We start from the raw sequence: 23,957 nt of genomic DNA on the forward strand, positions 1-23,957 counted from the left end.
CCGGTACTTGATCCTTTGTCTAAGGAGGAATAGGACGAGCACTGCCAGAACTACAAAATGACCCCCAGGAGGCCACAGGTGTGAATGTTTCTGACCAAACAATCAGAAATACACTGGATGGCTCAAGGGCCTGACATCCTCTAGTGGGCTGTATTACTGTTTGTCCATCCATCTATCCATCTTCTTCCGCTTATCCAGGGCCGGGTTGCAAGGGTAGCAGCCTAAGCAGAGAAGCCCAGACCTCTCTCTCCCCAGCCACCTCCTCCAGCTTGTCCAGGGGAACACCAAGTCCACCAGAGAGATATAATCTCTCAAGCGTGTCCTGGGTCCCAGTGGGTCATACCCAGAACACCTCACCCAGGAGGCATCCTTGTCAGATGCCTCCTGGGTGCCCTATCTCTAAGGGAGAGATATTGATGTCTGTAATATTCTTCAACATGTTGCTCAACATCAGTTTGGTGGTGGGTCAGTGATGCTCTGGGAAGGCATATCCATGAAGACAGGCACAGACCTCTACAGGCTGGGAAACAGCACCCTGGCAGCCATTAAGTATCTGGATGAAATCCTTGGACCTACTGCTGGTGAAGTGGGTCCTGGGTTCCTCCTGATGGACGACAATGCCAGGCCTCAAGTGGTAAGAGTATGCAAGCAGTTCCTGGAGAATAAAAGATGCTTGACCCCAACGCTCACCTGACGTGAATCCAACAGAACACTTCTGGGACATTAGGTTTCAGTCCCTTCGACACCGCCAGGTTACACCTCAGACTGTCCAGGAGCACAGTGATGCCCTGGTCCTGATCTGGGAGGAGATCCCCCAGGATACCATCTCATTGGCAGCATGCACACAAGCACACGGGGGACATGCATACTACTGAGTACCATTTTGAGTTGCAGTGAAATTTCACACACATATATATATACAGGGAGTGCAGAATTATTAGGCAAATGAGTATTTTGTCCACATCATCCTCTTCATGCATGTTGTCTTACTCCAAGCTGTATAGGCTCGAAAGCCTACTACCAATTAAGCATATTAGGTGATGTGCATCTCTGTAATGAGAAGGGGTGTGGTCTAATGACATCAACACCCTATATCAGGTGTGCATAATTATTAGGCAACGTCCTTTCCTTTGGCAAAATGGGTCAAAAGAAGGACTTGACAGGCTCAGAAAAGTCAAAAATAGTGAGATATCTTGCAGGGGGATGCAGCAGTCTCAAAATTGCAAAGCTTCTGAAGCGTGATCATCGAACAATCAAGCGTTTCATTCAAAATAGTCAACAGGGTCGCAAGAAGCGTGTGGGAAAACCAAGGCGCAAAATAACTGCCCATGAACTGAGAAAAGTCAAGCGTGCAGCTGCCAAGATGCCACTTGCCACCAGTTTGGCCATATTTCAGAACTGCAACATCACTGGAGTGCCCAAAAGCACAAATTGTGCAATACTCAGAGACATGGCCAAGGTAAGAAAGGCTGAAAGACGACCACCACTGAACAAGACACACAAGCTGAAACGTCAAGACTGGGCCAAGAAATATCTCAAGACTGATTTTTCTAAGGTTTTATGGACTGATGAAATGAGAGTGAGTCTTGATGGGCCAGATGGATGGGCCCGTGGCTGGATGGTAAAGGGCAGAGAGCTCCAGTCCGACTCAGACGCCAGCAAGGTGGAGGTGGAGTACTGGTTTGGGCTGGTATCATCAAAGATGAGCTTGTGGGGCCTTTTCGGGTTGAGGATGGAGTCAAGCTCAACTCCCAGTCCTACTGCCAGTTTCTGGAAGACACCTTCTTCAAGCAGTGGTACAGGAAGAAGTCTGCATCCTTCAAGAAAAACGTGATTTTCATGCAGGACAATGCTCCATCACATGCGTCCAAGTACTCCACAGCGTGGCTGGCAAGAAAGGGTATAAAAGAAGAAAAACTAATGACATGGCCTCCTTGTTCACCTGATCTGAACCCCATTGAGAACCTGTGGTCCATCATCAAATGTGAGATTTACAAGGAGGGAAAACAGTACACCTCTCTGAACAGTGTCTGGGAGGCTGTGGTTGCTGCTGCACGCAATGTTGATGGTGAACAGATCAAAACACTGACAGAATCCATGGATGGCAGGCTTTTGAGTGTCCTTGCAAAGAAAGGTGGCTATATTGGTATATATGCATATACTTTAGCATTATATGTGTGTGTGTGTGTGTGTGAAATTGCAACTCAAAATGGTTGTAATTGTGTGTGTGTGTGTGTGTGTGTGTGTGTGTGTGTGTGTGTGTGTGTGTGTGTGTGTGTGTGTGTGTGCACGTGTGTGTGTAATGTAGTCCTGTCAATCAGAAAATAAAACAATTATTCCAACTGGCGCACATCAAACGCTATTCACACCAAGCTTAGGGTTACCACCTATGATGACATGGGCCTCAGAAGGTAAAATACTGGTGTGACCAAGACTTTAGACAGACACACACAGACCTCCCCTAGCACACACACAAGAGATAAAGGAAATATGTTTCTGTGATTTCTGTGATCAGCTTCTGCAGCATTTGTAAGCAATTGTGTGTCTTGCTCAAGGACACTTCACAGGCTTTCGTTGCAACTGTGGGAGGTCAGACTTGTTATTATCGGGTGACTGCTTTTACCACGATGACTGTGCAGTTTGCGTGCTGGAAATGTGCATAGATGACACTAATTATTCTCTTTATGCGTGTCTGTATGTGACCCACCTTGCTCTTGCTGTCAGGGCTCGCCAGGGTCTTGCTACCATTCCCTGTGGGAGACTTGGCCGTCCCTTTCACACCCTTCTCCTCCTTCTTCTCAGCTGGCTTCTTCTCCTCTTCCTTCTTCTCATCTTTGTTGGTCTTCTCCGGCTTGTCCACCTTTTCCGCCTTCTCATTGGCCTTGTTGTTTTTCTCTGCGTTCATCTTCTCTAGCTTCTCCTCATTTTTGATTATCTTCTCAGACTTCTGGTTCTTGTCTGGGCCGTAGTCCTTCTGCTGTTCTTCCTTCTTGTCAAAGTTGTCAATCTTGTCTGTTTTCCCAGACACGGTGTCTGTCTTCTCCTGCTTGTCCTTGTTGTCAGATTTAACTGCGAAAGAAAGAATGCTGTCATTAGCGTCAGACTATTTTAACAAACCCTGTTGCATAATGAGTAACGGGATGTGACTGGAGACAAAAGAGCCCACATATATAAATTCAAAATTGTAACAAAATTCTAATAAATGTCATCAAATATCAAGATTCTGTTCAACTTACAACATGATTTTGAAAGCTGCTTTGCAGTAAGCAAAAGGAGGATGTACATATTAGGTGCAGTCTAGTTCATATTCTCAAAATCTCTATATCTCTAGCTTAAAAAAAAAACAAAAAAAAAAAAAAACGCCACTGCACTTTACAGGAAAGGCCAGGTTGAGGGTCGCAGATGCAAATAAACTGATCCGCAAGGCCAGTAATGTTGTGGGGATGGAGCTGGATTCCCTTAAGGTGGTGTCGGAGAGGCGGATGTTATACCAGAGTAAAAACAATGCAGGATAATACCTCCCACCCACTCCATGACGGGCTGGCTAGTCACAGGAGCACATTCAGTGACAGACTGAGATTACCAAAAAGCACCACTGAATGACACAGGAAATCATTCCTGCCTGTGGCCATCTCCCTGTACAGCTCCTCCATCTAACACACTGTAAACACTGCAATAGTTACATCCTTTTTGCGCACACTCTTTTCTACTCAGTAATGTTGCTGTCAACATTCTTGACATTTATTTATAATCGCCTCCGTCAATCCTTGATATTTATTATTTAGTGATTTGTATATATTGTGCTATTTCTTAAATTTCTTAAATCTGTAACATATTGTATTGTTAAATAGTCTTGTCTGTTTCTGTTATTGATATTTATACTGGAGCAACTGTAACCCACATAATTTCCTTAGGGATTAATAAAGTATGCTGATTCTGATTCTGATTTAAGATAAGTGCTATCTGAGCAGAAAGCATAAATCCGTTTTAACATTTTACTTTCTACAAGGTTAAATAAAAATCAGCCTCACAAATCAATCATCCAGGCATAATTTAAAACATTCTGTATGTTTTAAACCAGCGGTTCCCAACCTTTTTTGCACCACTGACCGGTTCGTTTATTGTATTTATTTATGGATAAATACAACAAAATAAAACCAGTACTGGTACCAAAAAAAAGATTTATTCGTAACACACGGGAAAAGACCCAGAGAAACGGAGTTAAAGATAAAAAAAACGATAAAAACCCTGAAAACCATAAACTGAAAATCTCAACTCTCGCGGCCCGGGGGTTGGGGACCGCTGCTGAAAAAATAAATAAAATAAAAGACAAATGTAGTAATGAGTAAAAGAAACCAAAGCTGAATGCTGGTAAGAGATTTGCTGACTTATCCACCCGTCCCGGATCTTCTCTGAGCTTTTTCTGGCACTAACAATGTGCACTCATTATTTGTTAAATGGCCCTCGTCATATCGGTGTAAGCAAAGGCCATCTGAGGCTATGAAGAAACCATGTCTGTGAAATGATAAAGATTATTCTGTCCTGTGAAATGTAAGAATATACAGTGACATACAAACAGGACCAAGCACAAACTTTAATCCAGTGTGGCACCTAAATGATGACACAGTGCTAATGTTGAAGGTTGTGTTCACCAACAAAACCCATCACATCAAATGATCTTCTGGTTGCAACTGCACTTTTGTTATTTATAGATTTGAATCTCCACATGGAAGGTTTTATGTAGGTCGAGGCAGCAGATGATTCTGGGTCTGGCTGGTAAACAGGCCAGCACCATCTATTTTATTGCACTGCCTTATGTAAGAGCTTGCAATGGTGAGGCTGTATCCTCACAATAATCCATGTCAGAGGGGTCAAACCCTATCCAACCCTGAACCCTTTTTAAGAGTCGATCTGTCATCTTTTTTATGAACTAGATGACTTATATCTCTCTTATGATTCATCTATAATTAGATTTTATTTGTCTTTATTTGTATTGTACTGTTTATAAAAAATACAAAATATCACTGCATATTTAGCATTACAAAATATCTAAACCGTTTCTTTTAAGAAACACCATCTATCATTAAATGCTTAATAACTACAAAGTGCAGAGTACTCTAACAGATTGGAGAATAAAACTAAAGCAAACACAAAATGAGGTTCCAGCAGGAAGGTTTTAAAGCTGCATTTGCAAGTGAAATTAATAGGTTGTTAGTCTCGATTTAAAGGTCTCGATGGTGATCTTAATAAATTATTCCACAACAGCAGAGCTCTACCACCAACTGAGTCCTTAATAATCTGGGAGATACTTAAATAGCTTGCGCCCTGTGATCTGAGTTATGGTGGAACATGGAGACCAAAAAAATGATCTCCAACGACGGTGAAAGGAGGGCTGTGTTATGGGCCCAGTTCTTCTGTATCTGGTTAACATCTCTGAGGATGATATGGCAATCACTGAGTGTATTTTTCTAATACATTTTTGTAATCATTCATCAATAGACTATCTTCAGCACCTCTCCCAAGAGTGAAAATCCTCAAATTAAATGTGGCGTGTTTTTCTCACTACGAGAATGACAGAATGACATCATGAAGAACAAAGAGTACAAAAAACACCTGAAGTTTGGCCTACAGGGATACTTCTACATAAAATTTCCACATTATTTGAAACTTTAAACATGCCACTGTAATAATACTCGTGTTTACATAAATTCCAGTGTTTTTCAGTGTGTGACATGGTTATGAAGCACCTTTGGCGGTAATAACTGATCCACAGAGGAAAAAGGACAATAAAGTGAAAGAAAGAAAGTAAACAGGGATACATGAGGAGAGCAGAGGGGAATAGTTAATGAGGTCAATGGGGTTAAGGACACAGCCGGCGGGGCTGAGGGCTGGGAGCAGAAAACGACAGAGGCCTTTTGTTGCCATGAAGACACATCTTATGTAACTGTGACAGTGGAAAGGCCTGGCTGTGCTGTACCCTAATGCCTCCCCCCCTCTTGCCCCCTGTTTACTGCGCGATAACCGCTCTTCCTCCTTTCAACCGATGGCAGCTTGCTGCTGCTGTGCTTTCTCCAACAATCAAGCAGCATCTACAGCTGCCATGAAAAAAGATCCATTTTCTTGTGCTGCTCTTAACTGGAGCTGCAAACTAGCCTGCAGTAGAGATCAAATCAGGCACAAGCAGTAATGAGCACGGAAAGTTGCCACATGGATGGCTCACGTGTGCCGGTAAGGTGCCACAGTATGTTCAGCATTCAGTGCTACTGTCCTATTTATCCTGCTGCTTCTCTCTTTTTACTGGTTGTCTGCCCCGGTGATTTATTTTGTGGTGGTTTATCAAACTGTAAATGAAGTCACTTCCTGCCCTGGAAGGTTAAGCTAATGTTAATGCAAACTCATAACTTGCTGCAGTGGCTTCTTAAAGAGGCCTTCTTTGTTAAATTAATTTTAATGGCCTTGATGGCCGAGATTTATTACAGAGCTTTGTCTGATTTTGGTGAAAATAAGTCAATATTATCCATTTCATTCAAATAGCAGCAAACAAACTAAAAGGAGAATTTGATGACAGAAGAAATGAGGCATCCTGACGTCTTTAGCTGCAGTGAACAGCAAAGGTCCATAAAATGTGTCTCTTATTCCAAACAATATTACTCAGCGTCTTTTTTTAGTCTTTCAATAAAGGCAGAAATCAACACTGAGTGTTATAGAAACTTCTCACAGACAGTGAAATCCAGCCAGTGCAAAAGAATACTGAGTTGGCAGCACACTTCATTAACACGTTCCAGTTTGATCAATTAGATCAAAATCAGTGGAGCAGAGGCACACATACTGTCCTTTTCATGCCACACATTCCTTTTCTGTGGTGCCTGCGTTTAGCCACAATAGAACTTTACTAGTGATAGTTCAGCAATACGAAGCACAAGATTCAGCGACAAGCTTTCTGTGGCTTTAAATAACCTTCTTAAATCCTTCTTCATACAAGCCTAGAGACTGGTTTGTGATATCCTGGTAACCAAAGTGTGTAGTCCACAACCAGGTGGCAAGTGGTTGTGGGAGGTATAGCATGTGCAACCACACTGGCTTACTTAAAACAAATGCTGGTCACACAGCTGGTGACCAGCACAAGGAGGAGGTGCCAGGCTGTGGCTGCATAATGTTCTTCCACGTGCTACTGAGGCCCCCCTCGTTAAATGAATAAATTGTTGCCAATACATCCTCTTTCTTCAGACTTCAATCATCCAATCCAGTAAACGAAACAATGGCACTGGCAGACAAGATTGAGTTTTTCATGGGTGCGACCCAAATACTCAACTCTGGTCCTCAACCCATAAAAAGGGGAAACAAACAGGCTTTTCAATGGTATAAAATTTAGTGCATTGTTGCAAGAAATAAACACAAATGTCCTCATTTTTTCGCCTCTATAGACTATGGGCTTCTATGGACAAAACAGATTTCCCCAGAAAAAGTTGATCTGCCCCGCCATTGAAGCCCCAGTCTTCACATGTGAAAAATACATCCGGACACTCATCAACCAATGTGCAAGATCATATCTGTTAGACAGTCATCAAATGAGATGAAACCCAATGATGAAGAAAAACCATTCCCCCTCACTGAATTGTCTTATTACATCTCAAACTAGAGAAGGAGATGACAATTAAAAGAGGCTTAACTTTAGAAATAATGAAAATGAATTACATCCAGAATAAATTTGAATCCCCTTGGAGGAAAATATCCTTTGGCCAGACAGCCTTCACAGTAGGATTAGCCTTGTTTTCAATCCAGCTACTCTTACAAATATATTATTGCCATCGCTATCTTCTCTTTGTAGGTAGTCTTGACTGTATGTAACCTTGCTAAACAGCAAGCTTATCTGGTCTGCTGTCATTGGTGTTGCCATTTGTCTTTTATTTCTCTAGTGAACAGAGGTTGCCCGAGGGTCACTGACCAGTCTCTATCCCTGTGTGACTGAGACCTATTGAACGTTTACCTTTAGCTGTTCAGCTGAGTTTACTAGTTATATGTTACTTGAATTATTCCTTAGTGAATGTGAAAAAGGTGGTATATATATATATATGTCATCTGACCTACATGCTGCAAGTATTAAATGTGCTAGAAAGGTGTTCTTGTGGGAGGCGAACCCAAGGAGCCTTTTATGTGGAAAGTGGTGGCAAAGAGGATCTGTGCTGTCTCAGCAATGCTATGCATGTAGAAACCTGTGTGTTATCCATTTTATATCTGCTTTTAGGACCTCACATTGCTAGTGTTTGTTGGCTGGACTGCATTGTGGTGATATATGTGTTTGTAGATCACAGCATACAATTTGCTGACTAAAATGTCAAATACAGAGAACAAAGGATACCATCAAAATTATTCTTTAGTTACTCAGTGAAACTCAGAGAAACTCAACAACATGGACCGCAGACACATCAGGACTGCTCTATGGTTTCCACTATATTTCATACCCTGATTAATAAACTGGTGGTTTTATTGCTCGGTTTTCACGGTCACATTACTGCACCCTGGCACACCAGCAATATGACTCATCCAACATGAACAAGTCAGATCATCCATACCATCATACCATGCTACAGCTGCTAGCAACCAACTGCACGTGCTGGTGTCTGTAAGTAAAACAGAGAGAGAAAGAAACAGCTGACTGCTGTGTAAATCAGAACATGGCCATACTACTCACTGTCATTCCCCTCCTCTACGGTGCATACCTCCACCTGTCCAGGCTCTCTTCCTCCTGCTCCCTGCTCACAGTACAGATCACAATGAAGTCTACAAACTCCAAACATCATTGTCCATGGAGACTCCTGCCTGACCTCATCTGTCAACCTGTCCAACAAGAATGAGCTCAAAGCAAGGGCGCAGATTTGGCATCGACGGAAGGGACATGTCCCCACCAATATGCAGCGATTATTGAATTGTCCCCACCAATAATTTGATCTCTTCGAGTAAAGAAAAACAAACCCGATAGAAAGAAAAAAAAACGATCTGTCAACGTCTCATTCACCCAGCGGTGCAGAAAGAGTTAAATTACGTTCTCTACTGGAGTCCTACGTCATGTGACAAATATGGCCAATGTGATTGGCTGAGCCTTTCAGGGAGCTCTGTTTAGTTTTAGCAGCAGCAAGCCTGCGCTGCGAGGACCTGCAAGGAGGAGAGGAGGATGGCAGCAAAAAGGAAGAACCTGGATATAAGTATTTTTCAAAGAAACCTGTAAGTTACTTAAAGTCAAGTTAACTCGTAAAATGTGTCCGTCTTAGTAACGTTACAGGCTATTCTAGGCTTTGGCCCACATCGGTCTAAAACTGTATGTAACCATGAATAACGTGTTTTGGAAACTAACTGCACAACATGCAGCACTATTAGTTCTCTCAGTCTCAGAGCAGCATTTCTAATTTTGATTGAAACTGTCAGAGAAAACGGCAGCCTCGAGCAGCCAGGATATTAGTTTACAGAGGCTGTTAAAAATATATGTCTAACATTAAAATGTTGGTGACACAATAATTCCATCCTAATGGCACTGACATATTCATAGGGTTAATTTTTGAGACAAAATATCATGAGGTAGTCACGATTTTGCAAATATTCCACCTTGTAGTGCAGTTTGCACAAATTGTTTAAAAATGCACTCACCCTACAAACATTACTGATGAGTCAAGATCTGCACAAAGTGACAGAAACACTGAAGCGGCTCCACGTTTTATTCTTATTGTCATGTTTGTCCTATTTGTCAGGTGACAGAAGAACCAACACAAAGCTCAGAGAGTAATGGTGATGCAAGATCACAGGTGAAATTGGATGATGACTTGATGGTTCATGACTGTATTTGAAGCACATGTGTGACTGCATGTATGTGGAATGTCTCACTGTTATTCATCAGGTGACAGAGGCAGCTCTGCCATGTTGTAGCTCGGACAGAGGTGAAGAGCTGAGGTCACAGGTGACTGACTGATGATTTGGTGCTATAGATTAACTAGTATTTATTATCATGACAATTGTTAGGCTGCTGATGTAAATTGATTCATTAGTGTATGTTTGACAAAGAATCTGAATTGACATGTCTCACTTTTTATATGGCATGAATCAATGTGTTATTTTATCAGGTGGCAATATGTCTTAGTGCAGTCAGAGGGGAAGAGCCAGGGCCAAAGCTGAGGCACATCAAGCACAGAATAATAATTGTAATCTGAGGATAAAACGTATCTACTGAGGCTGAAAGAAGCTTCAGTGCTCTCAGAAGACTAAAAAGATGGCTAAGGTCAACAATGACTCAAATGAGATTAAACAATGCTGCTGTATGTCCACCAGGAGAGCCTGGACAGTATAGATATAAAACAAATATGCCAGCAGTTTATCTCAGTTAACGAGAGCAGCAGGCATGTGTTTGGCTCCTTCACATAGTGGACATTGAGTTGTTGTGTGGGGCACCAGTAGTATTAATGTCTGTTGCTGTAACAGTAGTTCATGTTTAGAATAAAAAATCCCAGCTCACTGATTTGATCGGAGCAGTAGTGCCTAAAATGTTGCATAATGTTGCTGAGAGATCTTTTGTGGTAATCTTAGATGAGTAGCTTTATGGACAAAAACCAGCAGGTCATTCAGTGTTCCCTTAGTGCTAATGTATCAGAGATGTTGGTGTATTATAACTGAAGTAATGTTGTTAAGTCCTTAAAGTCATATTCTTTTATTGTCATGACTGTATTTGAAGCTATTTTTATTTTTGTATGATACCTGATTTATATGGAATATGGCTGAAGTAAACTAATGTCTAAAATACTTAGTCAGTTATTTGTTTAATAGTAATTTAACATTATATAATTGACGTATAATTATACGTCATAATTATATAATTCATTATATAATTATGAATTGTAATTTTAAATGGTTTAAAAGCATGTAGAATAGCATATGTAGGCAAGTATATTTCTCCTTTTGTTATCAAGAAAATGGTAAAATGGCCTGCATTTGTATAGCACTTTACTCAGTCCCAAAGGACCCCAAAGCGCTTCACACTACATTCAGTCATTCACCCATACATTCACACACTGGCAATGGCAAGCTACGTTGTAGCCACAGCTGCCCTGGGGCGCACTGACAGAAGCGAGGCTGCCGGACACTGGCGCCACCAGTAGGCAAACATGGGGTTAGTATCTTGCCCAAGGATATTTGGCATGCAGCCAGGAGGCAGCCTGGGATCGAACCACCGACCTTCTGATTAGTGGCTGACCTGCTCTGCCACCTGAGCTACAGCCACCAAGAAAGAACGACAAAAAGGAAAAAAAAAAAGAAACGGGGCAGGTTCGGTTGTTGACTCATCCGTCCCCACCAATGCCAAAACCAAATCTACGCCCTTGGCTCAAAGTAGATACCTGATGTCATACCCTCCCCACCATGACCCATCACCAGTCTCTTACTTCACCACCCTCACATACTTCTTTACTGCTCCTGACTTCCTCATATAGTACTAGTTTTTTTCTGTTGGACAAATTATAAAATTTAATGTTGAATTTAAAATAATTAAAACAATGAATAACACTAGATATTACATTTAATACTTAATTGAGCTGCAGTTAACAGATATTGTAGCAAACTAACAATTTAGTAAATTGTGTTTATGAAATTTTGTAAATTGTAAATGAAGGTGGAATAAATCAGAGCTTTGTTTCACTCCTTTCACTGGCTTTGTGGCTACACTGAAGCACAATACAAATTGTTTAGGCTTATGAAAGATGACGGTTTGGGTTAAATATATGCTGTTCACATCATTAACCCTGCAAATTAAAAAGCACTTAAGTATAATGTGCCTCATTGGTTTTAGCCTCACTGTTACAAAAAGCAACTTTGTAACATTTGTGGTTATAACTGTTAGCATTTAGCAAAACGTATTCAGCTAGCAAAATCAAACTAACAAAACATGACCAGAAGATGCCATTTCCAGCTTTTCTGACAACAAACAAACCAGGAAGTAAAGTACTTATTTTATGTAAAAACTGTTTTGCTGATTTATTTGATTGTGTTCTGACCTCCAGTTAAAAAACAAAAACCATGATCTGTTTTGGGCTACAGATAAACCAGCTGCTGTTATGTCTGATGAACCAGCTGCTTTTTAACGTTAGTTTGCTGTTATTAACGGGAACCACTGATACTACCAAATTTAGCAGAGTCCAAAAACAGCTTTGAGTGCCTAGTTCGAGCACAAAACACCTATATAAGTACCAGTCTCAGTCCTTTGAATGAGCTCTAAAAACCACAGGCAGCTGCTGTAAGCTGTGTCTTGTTTGAGAGTCCAAGCACATAACGAAGCTTTTGATGCCATCAGCTGAAAGACGTGTCTTAAATGAAAGCTGCCGTTAGCTGAGCCTAACTGTTCTTAATATCTGCTTATTTTCAGTCTGTGTCGTGTAAGCTCAAGATTTGAGCCTTGCACTTGTCTGCCCCCTCCCTTCACAGTTGTGTACTTTGTCGTGCGTGTGGTACGTGTAGCTGTGAGTCCCTTCTGTGCTGAATGAAGACAGCACCTTAAGTTGCAGACATGCTGTCTGTTGTGAGTGTGTCTGTGTGGGTGTGTGCCTTTAGAATCTCAAAGATTCACGTCAGTGGAAGCTGTTCACCTACACACACATACTGTGTGTATGAACAAATATGCACACACACAAAATGCTAGAAATAGCCGCTCTATATTTGAATGAGTACAGTCAGTGTCAATGTCTAATCAATGTTCCAGCTTTCTGTCAACTGCAGGCTGCAAAACAAAACAACACACTGAATGGATGGATTAAACAGTTAGAGGCATGCAGTTATTCTAAAAGTAAACCAGCAGAAGCCATTACAATAAGAGCAAATGGTACATATTAAATAATCTCAGATTGGGTCTATTCAGCCTATTCTTTTATGTTTTGTCACACAAACACTTCCAATGATTGATACTCACATTAAACATGGACACAGTTTCAAATAATGAGGTCAGTACAAGTAATCCCTGCGAGCAACTGGATCAGGCTAGACTGCACTAAACACTATGTTTCAGGCAGTTTTTCCTACTCTTGCATCTGTATGACATCAGTGACAGCGAATATCCTTAAAAGGTCATTGCAGGCAAACAACTCTGGCTGATCAAACCTTTCACGTAGGGCAGCTAATCAAAAATAAGCCTTCAAGTAAACTAAGGCCCTGACTGAGATAAACGAAGATTATTTTGAACTATATATCATGCAAAGCTACTTTAGTAGTCTTAAAATAAAGGTATGGTGCAAAAAGTGAGCAGAACTGGGCCTCTCTACTCAGTCTCGGAACATTAAATGGACTGACTCCTCATAACGCTTTTCTACTCAACTCAAAGCGCCACATTCACCCATTCACACAAGCACTTTCTTCTATGCTTTTTAAGTACTTTCTACCTAACACTCACACACATTCACACTCCGATGGATCCTTCAGAGAGCAATTTGGGGCATGCACACAGGGGGAGCCAGGGACCAAACCACCAACCTTCTGATCAGTAGATGACCTGCTCTACCTCCTGAGCTACAGCCACCCCGCAATGATGATGAAACAAAAGCATGGGGAGAGAACAGGCAGAAGATTATGGGAGAACACTGTTATAGATGATTTGTTGTTATAGATAAAAGGCTATAAAAAAGGAAATTATCTATGACAGAGTTCTCCCATAATCCTCTGCCTGTTCTCTTCACATGCTTTTGTTTCATCATCGGTCTCAACCTGTGAAAATGTCCTTTGAATATCTCTAGGCACTCATAAAAGAATTCTGCACCATGATCTATGTTAGACACTCATCAGATAAGATGAAACACGATAAAGATGTGATGTTATTTCCCAGATTGATTTACCTTATTCCATCACCTGTTAGGAGAAGATGTCAATTAAAAGAGACTCAACCTTTTACGTTTTTTTATAGTACGAGTCCCCTGGAGGAGAACGTCTATTGGCCAGACAGCTTTCAATGTACCACTGACCTGGTTATGGATCATACCTCTACTTCAAATACAACATCGTGATTCTTCCTCCCCCTTTGCAAGAAATCTTATAACCTGGTTAAACAGCTCTTGTCTGCTGTCATTTCCTTTATTCTTTGTCATTCTGTCCACATTATTTTCAGTGTGTTTACTAGCCATGCAACTTAGCTATACATTGATTCCAAACTTAAGTTAGTGGCCGTGTAAGATAACCCTCTCATACCTTTATTACATTACTTTATTACACATTACTCCACATATTGACATGTGCAACTGCCATACACTCCTTTCAACTCAGCTCATTAACTTGATTAACTGCTATCATAAACTAGAATGACACTAGATATACGCTGTGGATAAAAACTGGCTTCTGTGAAAACTGAAACTGATATGGCAGCCTAATAAAGAAATAAAGCCTCTTACTGAAATTTAAAATGCATCTCTTTTCACTCTGGCTTATTGTCTGAAAGGAAGCCACAGCAGACAGCTAAATTTAGCCAAATGCAATTGTGCTGTAATGATATGTGGTCAGTTGAAGTGCAGAGGAAGGAAGGGCAAAGAAAGATCTGCTGCTACTCACGAATTTAGGTGTATAATGTTAATGCTCCAGTGACATAAGGAAGATTTTAAATTTAATTGAAGATAATAAACTCTCCTGGCAAGGCAAAACCCTCTACACATTTAGTCTTCATGGTTTTGATTTTGCTAGTGTGGGATGCCCCACAATATACAATGTGGCTATGGGTTGAAGTAACACTATTAATTTAGTTACCTTGGGCTGCTCCAACAAGTTTGCAATGCCCATCTCACCAAATGCATATACATTTTTGTGAAAGCAGTGGGCGTAGCTACTACTACTACATTGTCACAGTTTTTCAAGAATGCAAGTACACAGCATGGAAATAAATAAAGCCAATGCAGAAGTGCCTAAAACTTTTTGTATAGAAGCCTGTGGCCTTAGTAAGCTAATGACTTTGTGGGTTTAGTCACTAGTTTCAAGTCAACATTAACAGGAGTCACATATGAGGATACAACAGGATGTGCTCACTGGCAAACAGCTTGCGTTTGTTACCCAAGCCATTAGAAAATGAGCATGCAGGGTCACTAGGTCTCACAGTGAGATCTACCATTGATGGACTTTTTAAAGACAGAGCCATTTGATGGCTGCGATAGTCTTTGGCTTTGCATGTTTCTACTTTTCTGTTTGCACAGCAGCATCTAATCTCACTATGCCACACAGAAGCATTCTTGCGCGCATGGCATTCTTTTTTATTGGTTAATAGTATTTGGGAAACACTATTAACCAAAACACTGGATTATATTAAGTTCACCTTCTGGCAGATGAGGCATTTTACATGCTACTAGATGTCAGCAAAATGTAGAGAAATATACAAGACAAGTATACGCTGTATAAACTGATTTTTTTTGGTAGAACATAAATATTATTCAGTCAAGCAAAGCACGTGACTGTGTGCTGATTGGTTGATGCATAGTCATGGCCTCCAGTGACTACAACTACACACATAGAGGGAGTCAAGAAGTCTTACCCGCTGTGTTTAGCTTACTATCTTGAGAGGCGTTAGCTGACGCTCCAACAGGGGGTGGGACAGGAATTAGAAAATTGCTCTCGCAGCTTCCATGATGTCTCTTTGGGGGTGGGGAAGATGGCAAAACAGGAGATGTTATTAATGGGGAAACCATCATTGTCGCCATTGCAGCAGCCGCCTCGGTGCCGTCCGTGACCGTAAGTGAGCGCCGGACAGCCACGTGTGGGTAGGGTGCCCTGGTCAGACATGCTGTTCCTGTCATGGTAAAATTCAGCACATTTGGTGCCATCACTGGTGAGCCTCCCATACTGGTGGGGTATGTCCCTGCCATTACCATGGGAACAGCCAGATGTGAACAGTCAGACATTGCTCGTCTCACTGCAGCCCGCTGTGGAGCATCACTACTATGGTTTGTTTTTGTTTCTCTGTTACATGGACGACACGATCCCGCTCTGCCATCCTCAGCGCCATTTAAATCCCGGCACATTCTGGGACTTGCAACCTCGTGCTCTTTTTCAACACTAATATCCTCTGATGTCCACAATCCTGACGTTCTCTTTTCAGTATGGCTTGAGTATTCTCTTTCCAATCCACTCTGTCCAACACTAGTGGTAGTTTTGTTGGCTGAGGCCGCAGGTGGGTCTGTGGTTTGTGCAGCAGTGTGACCAGATTTGCTCAGGGTTAAGTCAGCAGATGGAAGAGCAGTCTCACCAGGTTGTGTATGAACACTTTGCTTTTCTAAATATGGCTTGAGGATTTGGTTTCCAGTTGTACTTGCAGGAAAAGTTTCTCTGTGCTTTCCGAGTAAGTTCCCAGATGATTTCTTCTCATCGTCTTGACTTCCAAGACTTAAGTTGGTGCTTCCAGTGAAGGAAGGGCTTGTTGTGCTTCTCTCCCCTTGGCCAGAAGTCTGTTTTGCAGGAGAAAGTGAGCCCTGGTCCTGGACAGCCAAATCATCTTTGTTGCCTGTATTTTTTGCTTGCAGATTACTTTGGCCAATGTCGGGCTTGGGTATAGGTTTAGGGTCCAAGGCTGAATTCAGAATGGATGTCCCAGGTGAGAGAGAAGGTGAGGGTGACGAAGAGGATAGGGAGGAGTGGGAGGACAGGGGGCTGTTGGGACTTTGTGCTGCACTTCCTAATGACCCTCCTGCCTCCCCCACCCTAAGTCCACCCTCCCTCAATCTCCCCCCTTTGAACTCCTCATCATCGATTTTCTGTGCCGGCATGTTGAAGGTTTGGGCACCTGGAGCCTCGGCCATCACTCTGGACGATGTACCTTCCATCCTGGCTTGCCCTAATTTCACCTGATCTTCCTTCAAAGTTATTCTGGACCCTGCCTGAGCTGCAGTTGCAACCTGCCCCCCCAGTGCCATCTGGCCTTGGCAGTACCAGTCACTGTGGTGCATAGAGACTGGACTGGAGGGAAACAGTGGAGAGGAGGCCAGGAGCGCAGGGACGCTGACGCCAGAGAGAGTGCTGGAAGGTTTGTGTTGTTGATGCTGCTGCTGGTGCAGCTGCTGTTGATAATACCCACTGAATGGTTGTCCAAACCCGCTGCTGCCAGTAATAATCTCTGCTGGTATTGCGTGTCCTTTTTTGTGTAGTTTTTTTTTTCTTCTTCAGAGTTTTTTCGCTCTCTCCAGTAAGAATCGTTTTACTCTTGTCCAGGAGGCAGATCTGTCCTCGGTATCCAAAGTATCATGAGCTTAGAAAGCAGAGGAAGCAATGCATCCTTTCTTTTTTAAAGTGATGCCTCCCAGTTTGTGTGTTGACGTGCCCAAAGTGCATGTGTGCATGTGTGTGTGTGTGTGTGTGTGCACAGTGCATGTGCATATAAGTGAGCCAAAAGAAGTGTGTGTGTGAGTCTAGTCGTCTCAGCTTCTCTCTGAGCACTGCACTGATCAGCTGTGGGGGTAAATTGCACCTTGCTCTCTCTCTCTCTCGCTCACACTCTCTCCCTATGTCTTTATCTCTGTTCTCTTCCTCTCTCTCTCTCTCACTGACATCACACAGTCACATGACAGCCAGGAATATTCCCTCATTCGCTGGAGCGAGATTTCAGCATCCAACCCCTAGCGACAAACATGCACAGGCATACACACATGAAGACAAAGATTGCATACACACATGCGGGGAACATGCATGCACACATGCGCGCAAGCACCAGATCAATGGCTGCCACAGTCACTCGTCTGCCAAATGACAGCCAGTGTTCACATGTTGATACATGGCGAAAGACACGCTGAAGACTGTAATCATCCTGGTGAGACTTGTCTCCCTGTTGTATCAGCCAGTGACTGGCCACAAAAGCAGACAAACTACATAATAAAATTTACCACAGTGACGTCGTGAAGTGCCACACAAAAGAATTTACGTCTGAACCTTGCACTTTTGTCTCCATTAATTTGTGCCTTCAGTTAAATTGTTTTGCGCTTTTCGCATTTTCCCTGTGCAAAGATTTTATCCACTTGACATGAATTACTGAATCAAATCCTTTCATCACACTTATTACTTTAACTGAGGTTCAATTAATTTATACAGGGGCCAAATATAGCTGACATTTTAACAACAGATGACAATGTGACAACTCTGAACTCCAGACATGGGGTTTGGAAAGAACAGCATGCAGCCCAATGGAGCTTTAGCCAACAATCTGGAAATCCTCTGGACATTTTCATCATGTTTTTAACGGATCTAGGCCCATTTTCAGTTTTAGTGTTGGGGATGTCCCATGATAGCATCACTTTCAAACACCACAACCAGCTACTTCTTGCACACACATGGAAGTTTCAGTTGTGAGCAGTGTTGGGATAGTTATTCATGCTACTGCCTAAAATGCCCATGTTAAAGTAATTGTCATGTAGTTACTAGTTAACACTATAAACCTTAGGCTATGGCTCCACACACTAACAAAACCAACAATACAAAGCAAAGTTAAAAAAGGTTTGAAGGTTCCTTTGTAAGTGCGCATGCGCCATTAGCGTGCTGCCTGCTGTAACCCTAATTTCCTTCGGGATTAATAAAGTATTCTGATTCTGAAAAAAACAGACCAACGACACTTGAAATTCTACTGTACTGTAGTGAGTCTACTGTAGAAACATGAACAGGTAGAAATGGAGGCTACAATGCTGCAAGTCTAACTGCTCATCACTTGCCTTAATTACATGTTGACTAGCTTTGTGTTAGCATTAACCAAAGTTGTGTTAGCAGTATAATGCAGTTATTTCTGTCCTGAAAGCACTTTGCATTCTTATCTTCTACTTTTGTGCAATAAAAATTAAAAGAAATATTTTCACCGCTCAAAACCTGTAGATCACTCAACCATTTCACTCCTCCCGGCAAATAAACTGAAACCAGATGATTAAAGCAAGAAAACACATTATTCTTTTTCCTTCTTATCTGCTAACTTGCACTTAACTTTGTAATGAAAGTCACTACATATTTGTAACTGTAGCGCAATTACTCCTGTTATTATTGTTAAGAGATGGATCAGCATACATTAGCGGGGGTTTTATGGACAAATGGGCTTCTTTGTCAAAAAAACAAAAACAAGAGATCAAAAAGGGCATAAGTATTAAATCCTAAAATATATTTAATAGTATATTTGCAAAACCTACAACATACTCTGGCCTTTTTTAATGTAGCTCTTTAGCTCCATTAACTTCTATTCATGAAGAATTATCTTGCAAGTGACCTCTGAAGCATCTCCGGATGAATTGCAGCCAATGTCTCTACAATGGGATTAACATAAGTGCCACCGATTCTGCATTCATAACCATTACTAGACAAGGCTAAATGTTCTTTGATTCAAATTTCTGGAATATATAGTGCTATATATTTTTTAAGGCTCTTGCTTGCCATATGAAATAATATACACTGCTGTACTGAATGCAGGGATGGATATCCAGAACAGGTTCCCAGAATTATATGTCTGCTTGCCTGTTGATCCCGCTTATCAGTTCCCCTTGTACTTGCATTACAATGAGGTGTTTTCAGTTCGTGTGACAATAGTGACACAGTCTACAGCACAGATATGAACATTACTTTCATTTTTCTTGCATAAAAGGACAAGAGCGTCCAGGGCAGAAATACCCACATTTTACTGCAAACATAACTTCAGTTTTTTGTAAGGACCCGCACAGACAACATGCTAACCCTAAGTTATTCAAGAACCCGCATGATGTTAAAGCTGAGTGAATACCCCAGGCCAGCAACCAGACACTAAACTTCAACAGGTGAGAAGCAGATGAGCAGTCAGATCCATTTCTACCTGTTCATGTTTCTAATGTAAAATTACTGTCACGATTACTTTAAAGTCTCTTTTTGTTCATATTTAAATACTGGGAGAAACATATGTGTATCCTCATTAGGATAGAGATTGGTGTTGGTGTGTGGGACTGATGGTATGATGGTATAAATGGTGATTATTAGACTATGTGTCAGAAGGTGATTCTAGAGAGTAACATGAACGTAAAGTAACAAGCGGCATAATGACTTACTTTCTGCTTTCTGTAATTAAGTCAAGTACTGCGTTATTTTTTACAAAAAGTTTTCTGTGTATTATGTGTAATAATTATTATGAGTAATGACCCCAACACTGATCACAGCAAAGAGGGGAAAAACCTCCAACAGGCACAAACATTTGACCCACAGCATGTAATTCATTTGCAAGAATCTAATGTCTGTGCTGCTCAGTCATGGTGGTGACTCTCAAAATGGAGCAATGGGAATCGATAGGAGAATCTATAAGAAATTAATTGAATAAGTGATATTGTGGAATCACTAAATCCTTATCAATTCCCATCCCAATTCTGTTTACATTATACATGCTTCCCTTAGGCAGCATCATCAGAAGACATAGCATAAATTTTCACTGCTATGCAGATGACACCCAGCTCTATCTGTCCATGAAGCCAGATAACACACACCAATTAGTTAAACTGCAGGAATGTCTTAAAGACATAAAGACCTGGATGGCCGCTAACTTTCTGCTTCTTAATTCAGATCAAACTGAGGTTATTGTACTCGGCCCTGAAAAGCTTAGAAATATGGTATCTAAGCAGATTCTTACTCTGGATGGCATTACCTTGGCCTCCAGTAATGCTGTGAGGAACCTTGGAGTCATTTTTGACCAGGACATGTCCTTCAACGCACATATTAAACAAATATGTAAGACTGCTTTTTTTCATTTGCGCAACATCTCTAAAATTAGAAATATCCTGTCTCAGAGTGATGCTGAAAAACTAGTTCATGCATTTATTACTTCCAGGCTGGACTACTGTAATTCATTATTATCAGGATGTCCAAAAAACTCACTGAAAAGCCTTCAGCTAATCCAAAATGCTGCAGCAAGAGTCCTGACAGGGACTAGAAAGAGAGAGCATATGTCTCCTGTTTTGGCTTCCCTTCATTGGCTTCCTGTTAAATCCAGAATTCAAAATCCTGCTCCTCACATACAAGGTCTTAAATAATCAGGCCCCATTTTATCTTAATGACCTTGTAGTACCATATCACCCTATTCGAGCACTTCGCTCTCGCTCTGCAGGCCTACTTGTTGTTCCTAGAGTATTTAAAAGTAGAATGGGAGGCAGAGCCTTCAGTTTTCAGGCCCCTCTTCTGTGGAACCAGCTTCCAGTTTGGATTCAGGAGACAGACACTATCTCTACTTTTAAGATTAGGCTTCAAACTTTCCGTTTTGCTAAAGCATATAGTTAGGGCTGGACCAGGTGACCCTGAATCCTCCCTTAGTTATGCTGCAATAGACGTAGGCTGCCATGGTGATTCCCATGATGCATTGAGTTTTTCCTTTCCAGTCACCTTTCTCACTCACTATGTATTAATAGACCTCTCAGCATTGAATCATATCTGTTATTAACCTCTGTCTCTCTTCCACAGCATGTCTTTTATCCTGTCTTCCTTCTCTCACCCCAACCGGTCGCAGCAGATGGCCCCGCCCCTCCCTGAGCCTGGTTCTGCCGGAGATTTCTTCCTGTTAAAAGGGAGTTTTTCCTTCCCACTGTCGCCAAAGTGCTTGCTCATAGGGGGTCATATGATTGTTGGGGTTTTCTCTGTATCTATGAAGCGCCTTGAGGCGACTTTTGTTGTGATTTGGCGCTATATAAATAAAATTGAATTGAATTGAATTGAATCCCTAGTAGACTGTGAATGTTTTAGGTGACTGTGCACATGTAGCACATATATCACTAACACAAGCTAAATTATCTGAGGTAAAAGTAACTTGTCAAAAACATGTCCCACATTTAGCTAAATATATTAGTATAAGAGATGTTGACCAGATGAGTAATAAATTCCACTGAACATTGTGCTTGTTTTATATTAATAGTGATGCAAAATGGACTAGTGAGAGATCTGACTGATCTGACCAATTAAGACTAAATAAGAAAATGAATGAATGGATATCTCATCATGTAAAATCTACCATTTAAAGAATATCTATATTTAAAGTTAGGGCAGATAAGTATATAAGAGAGTGGATAGGAAGTTTAAAAAAAAAAAATTAAAAATAATAAATAATTTTATTTATGAAATATAGCACTATATTTTTATTTATATATGGACAAATTACAACAAAAGTTGCCTGAAGGCGACTGGTTGGATCTGTTAATGCAACACGGTCATGGCGAAGTGAGTAGTGGCTGTCTTTTGTGCACGGTGGTATTAAGTGTCATCAAGAGCGACTCATTAGGTTTGATTGCTCTGTATGCCTGTGTAATACTCAAAGCACAAGGCAATGGTGCCCTTATTATAATGACATCCACAACACACCAATAATTAAATTAAGATGAAGTCCAAACACTTGGAGCTGACGTAGACTATAAAAAAGGATTTTTAAGAGTTGTGCAGTGGTCTCAGCCTGGGACAAACCTTTGTAAGGAGGAATAGAACTCTTTCATCAGCTGTCAGTATTACATTACATTTCTCTGTAGGCTTGTTCAGCAAAGTGAAATTTCCAGGCACTTTCTAGGCATTCAAATGATGCTGTTTCCAGAGTGACCTGACATTCTGTGCTGCACTCATATCACAAACACCATGTGCACTGCAGTGAGAATAAATTGACTTCAAGGAGTGCAACCATCTGGAATTCAGTATTCTCTCTTGGCACAATCTACTAGAGATTCTTATGGTTGCCTAAAGGCAGAAGTAACCTTTCCAAAGGACCAAGGTCATGTTTTTAAAGGGGATATAGCTCTCGTAATATCCTGTATGTACGTCATGGAACTCTAAACTGCAATGATGACTGTCTTGGAGCAGCGATGAATGTGAAAGTCCTGGATATATTAGGTAATAAATGACAGTTGGTTCTCTTACTCAGTATCTTGTATGTGGAGGAAATGTGCAGGTGTTAAGGCCTAACTGATTTGGAACGAGGCCAAATCACAACCGCTAGATGACTGGGTTGGAGCATGTCCAAAATGGCAAGGCAAGCAGGGTGTTTCTGATCAGCAGCACTGAGTACATACAGAGGTGGAAGCCACTAAGAACTAGCAATCATAATTGACTTAACCCTTTGAGATCAAAGTCCTCCAAGTTGCCCTCCTCAAAAAAGGGGTTAGTGATACCAGCAATGATGACTTAGACGTCAGTCCCCAGGCAGCTGTCTCCTGCTAATGTTTTGTTCTAGTAGTATCAGCCAGCAGTGTTACCTTCATCTTAACATCTGAGTCACCAAACAACCTGCGTGGCATTAGCCTTGAATTTTGTTTTACCCACATGCTAAACTGACAAATATTCAGAAACTACAAGATATCACATTACAAATTAAATCTCATACATTTTTTCTATTAGTGTAGAATTTTTCCATTAGGGAGTTCCAGGCAAAACTTTAATGGAAAACTGAACCTAATCCTATTCTATCAGTAACACTAACCCCTAAAGACCAAGTCCCATTCTGAAACCTGAAGATGAGCATTTTTGCCGTCATCTTCTCTGTGTTTTGAAACTCTATGTTATGAATGATAGGATTAATAACATTATTTTACAATGAATTTACAAAACTAGCTTACCAAGGTCAAGTTCAAGGGCCTTTTTCTCATAGTCTTCTAAAGGACCACAGGAGACACCAGGCACTTCTTTGTTGGCTCCACTTTTCAGACTGAAAGCTACCTTCATCTTTTTGTACTGCCAATGGTTCAACACTTAAAATAATATTAAACGATTAAAAGTACTTTAGAAAGACAGAGAATGTAGTAGAAAGCACTACTGAATATGTAGACAGTAGATAATCTGCCTCTTAAAGCAACTTGGGGCAGTCGAGTGTCTCCATCAAACACCACTTCACCCCTAATACATGCCAGGCCTGTGCCAAAAGAGCAAGAACAGCTCATCAAGCGTGACTGAAAATGAATGAGTATTATTACATAATTATCCATAAACAATTTGTCTAGTGTAACCACATGAGAGGAAGA

The 23,957-nt window shown here is 41.2% G+C and overlaps 1 protein-coding gene across 1 annotated transcript in view; it reads right to left on the reverse strand.

Annotated features, from left to right (window-relative positions):
- The window catches only part of map4l (microtubule associated protein 4 like), a 122,850-nt gene that overhangs the window by 35,468 nt on the left and 63,425 nt on the right, over positions 1–23,957 (reverse strand). Inside the window, exon 7 of the mRNA XM_040039522.1 lies at positions 2,708–3,069. Within this exon, the coding sequence (XP_039895456.1) occupies positions 2,708–3,069 (362 nt within the window). The remainder of the gene's footprint in view (positions 1–2,707; positions 3,070–23,957) is intronic.

The sequence above is a fragment of the Simochromis diagramma genome, unplaced genomic scaffold (assembly GCF_900408965.1).
Source record: "Simochromis diagramma unplaced genomic scaffold, fSimDia1.1 OVJJ01000337.1, whole genome shotgun sequence".
Lineage (NCBI taxonomy): Eukaryota > Metazoa > Chordata > Actinopteri > Cichliformes > Cichlidae > Simochromis > Simochromis diagramma.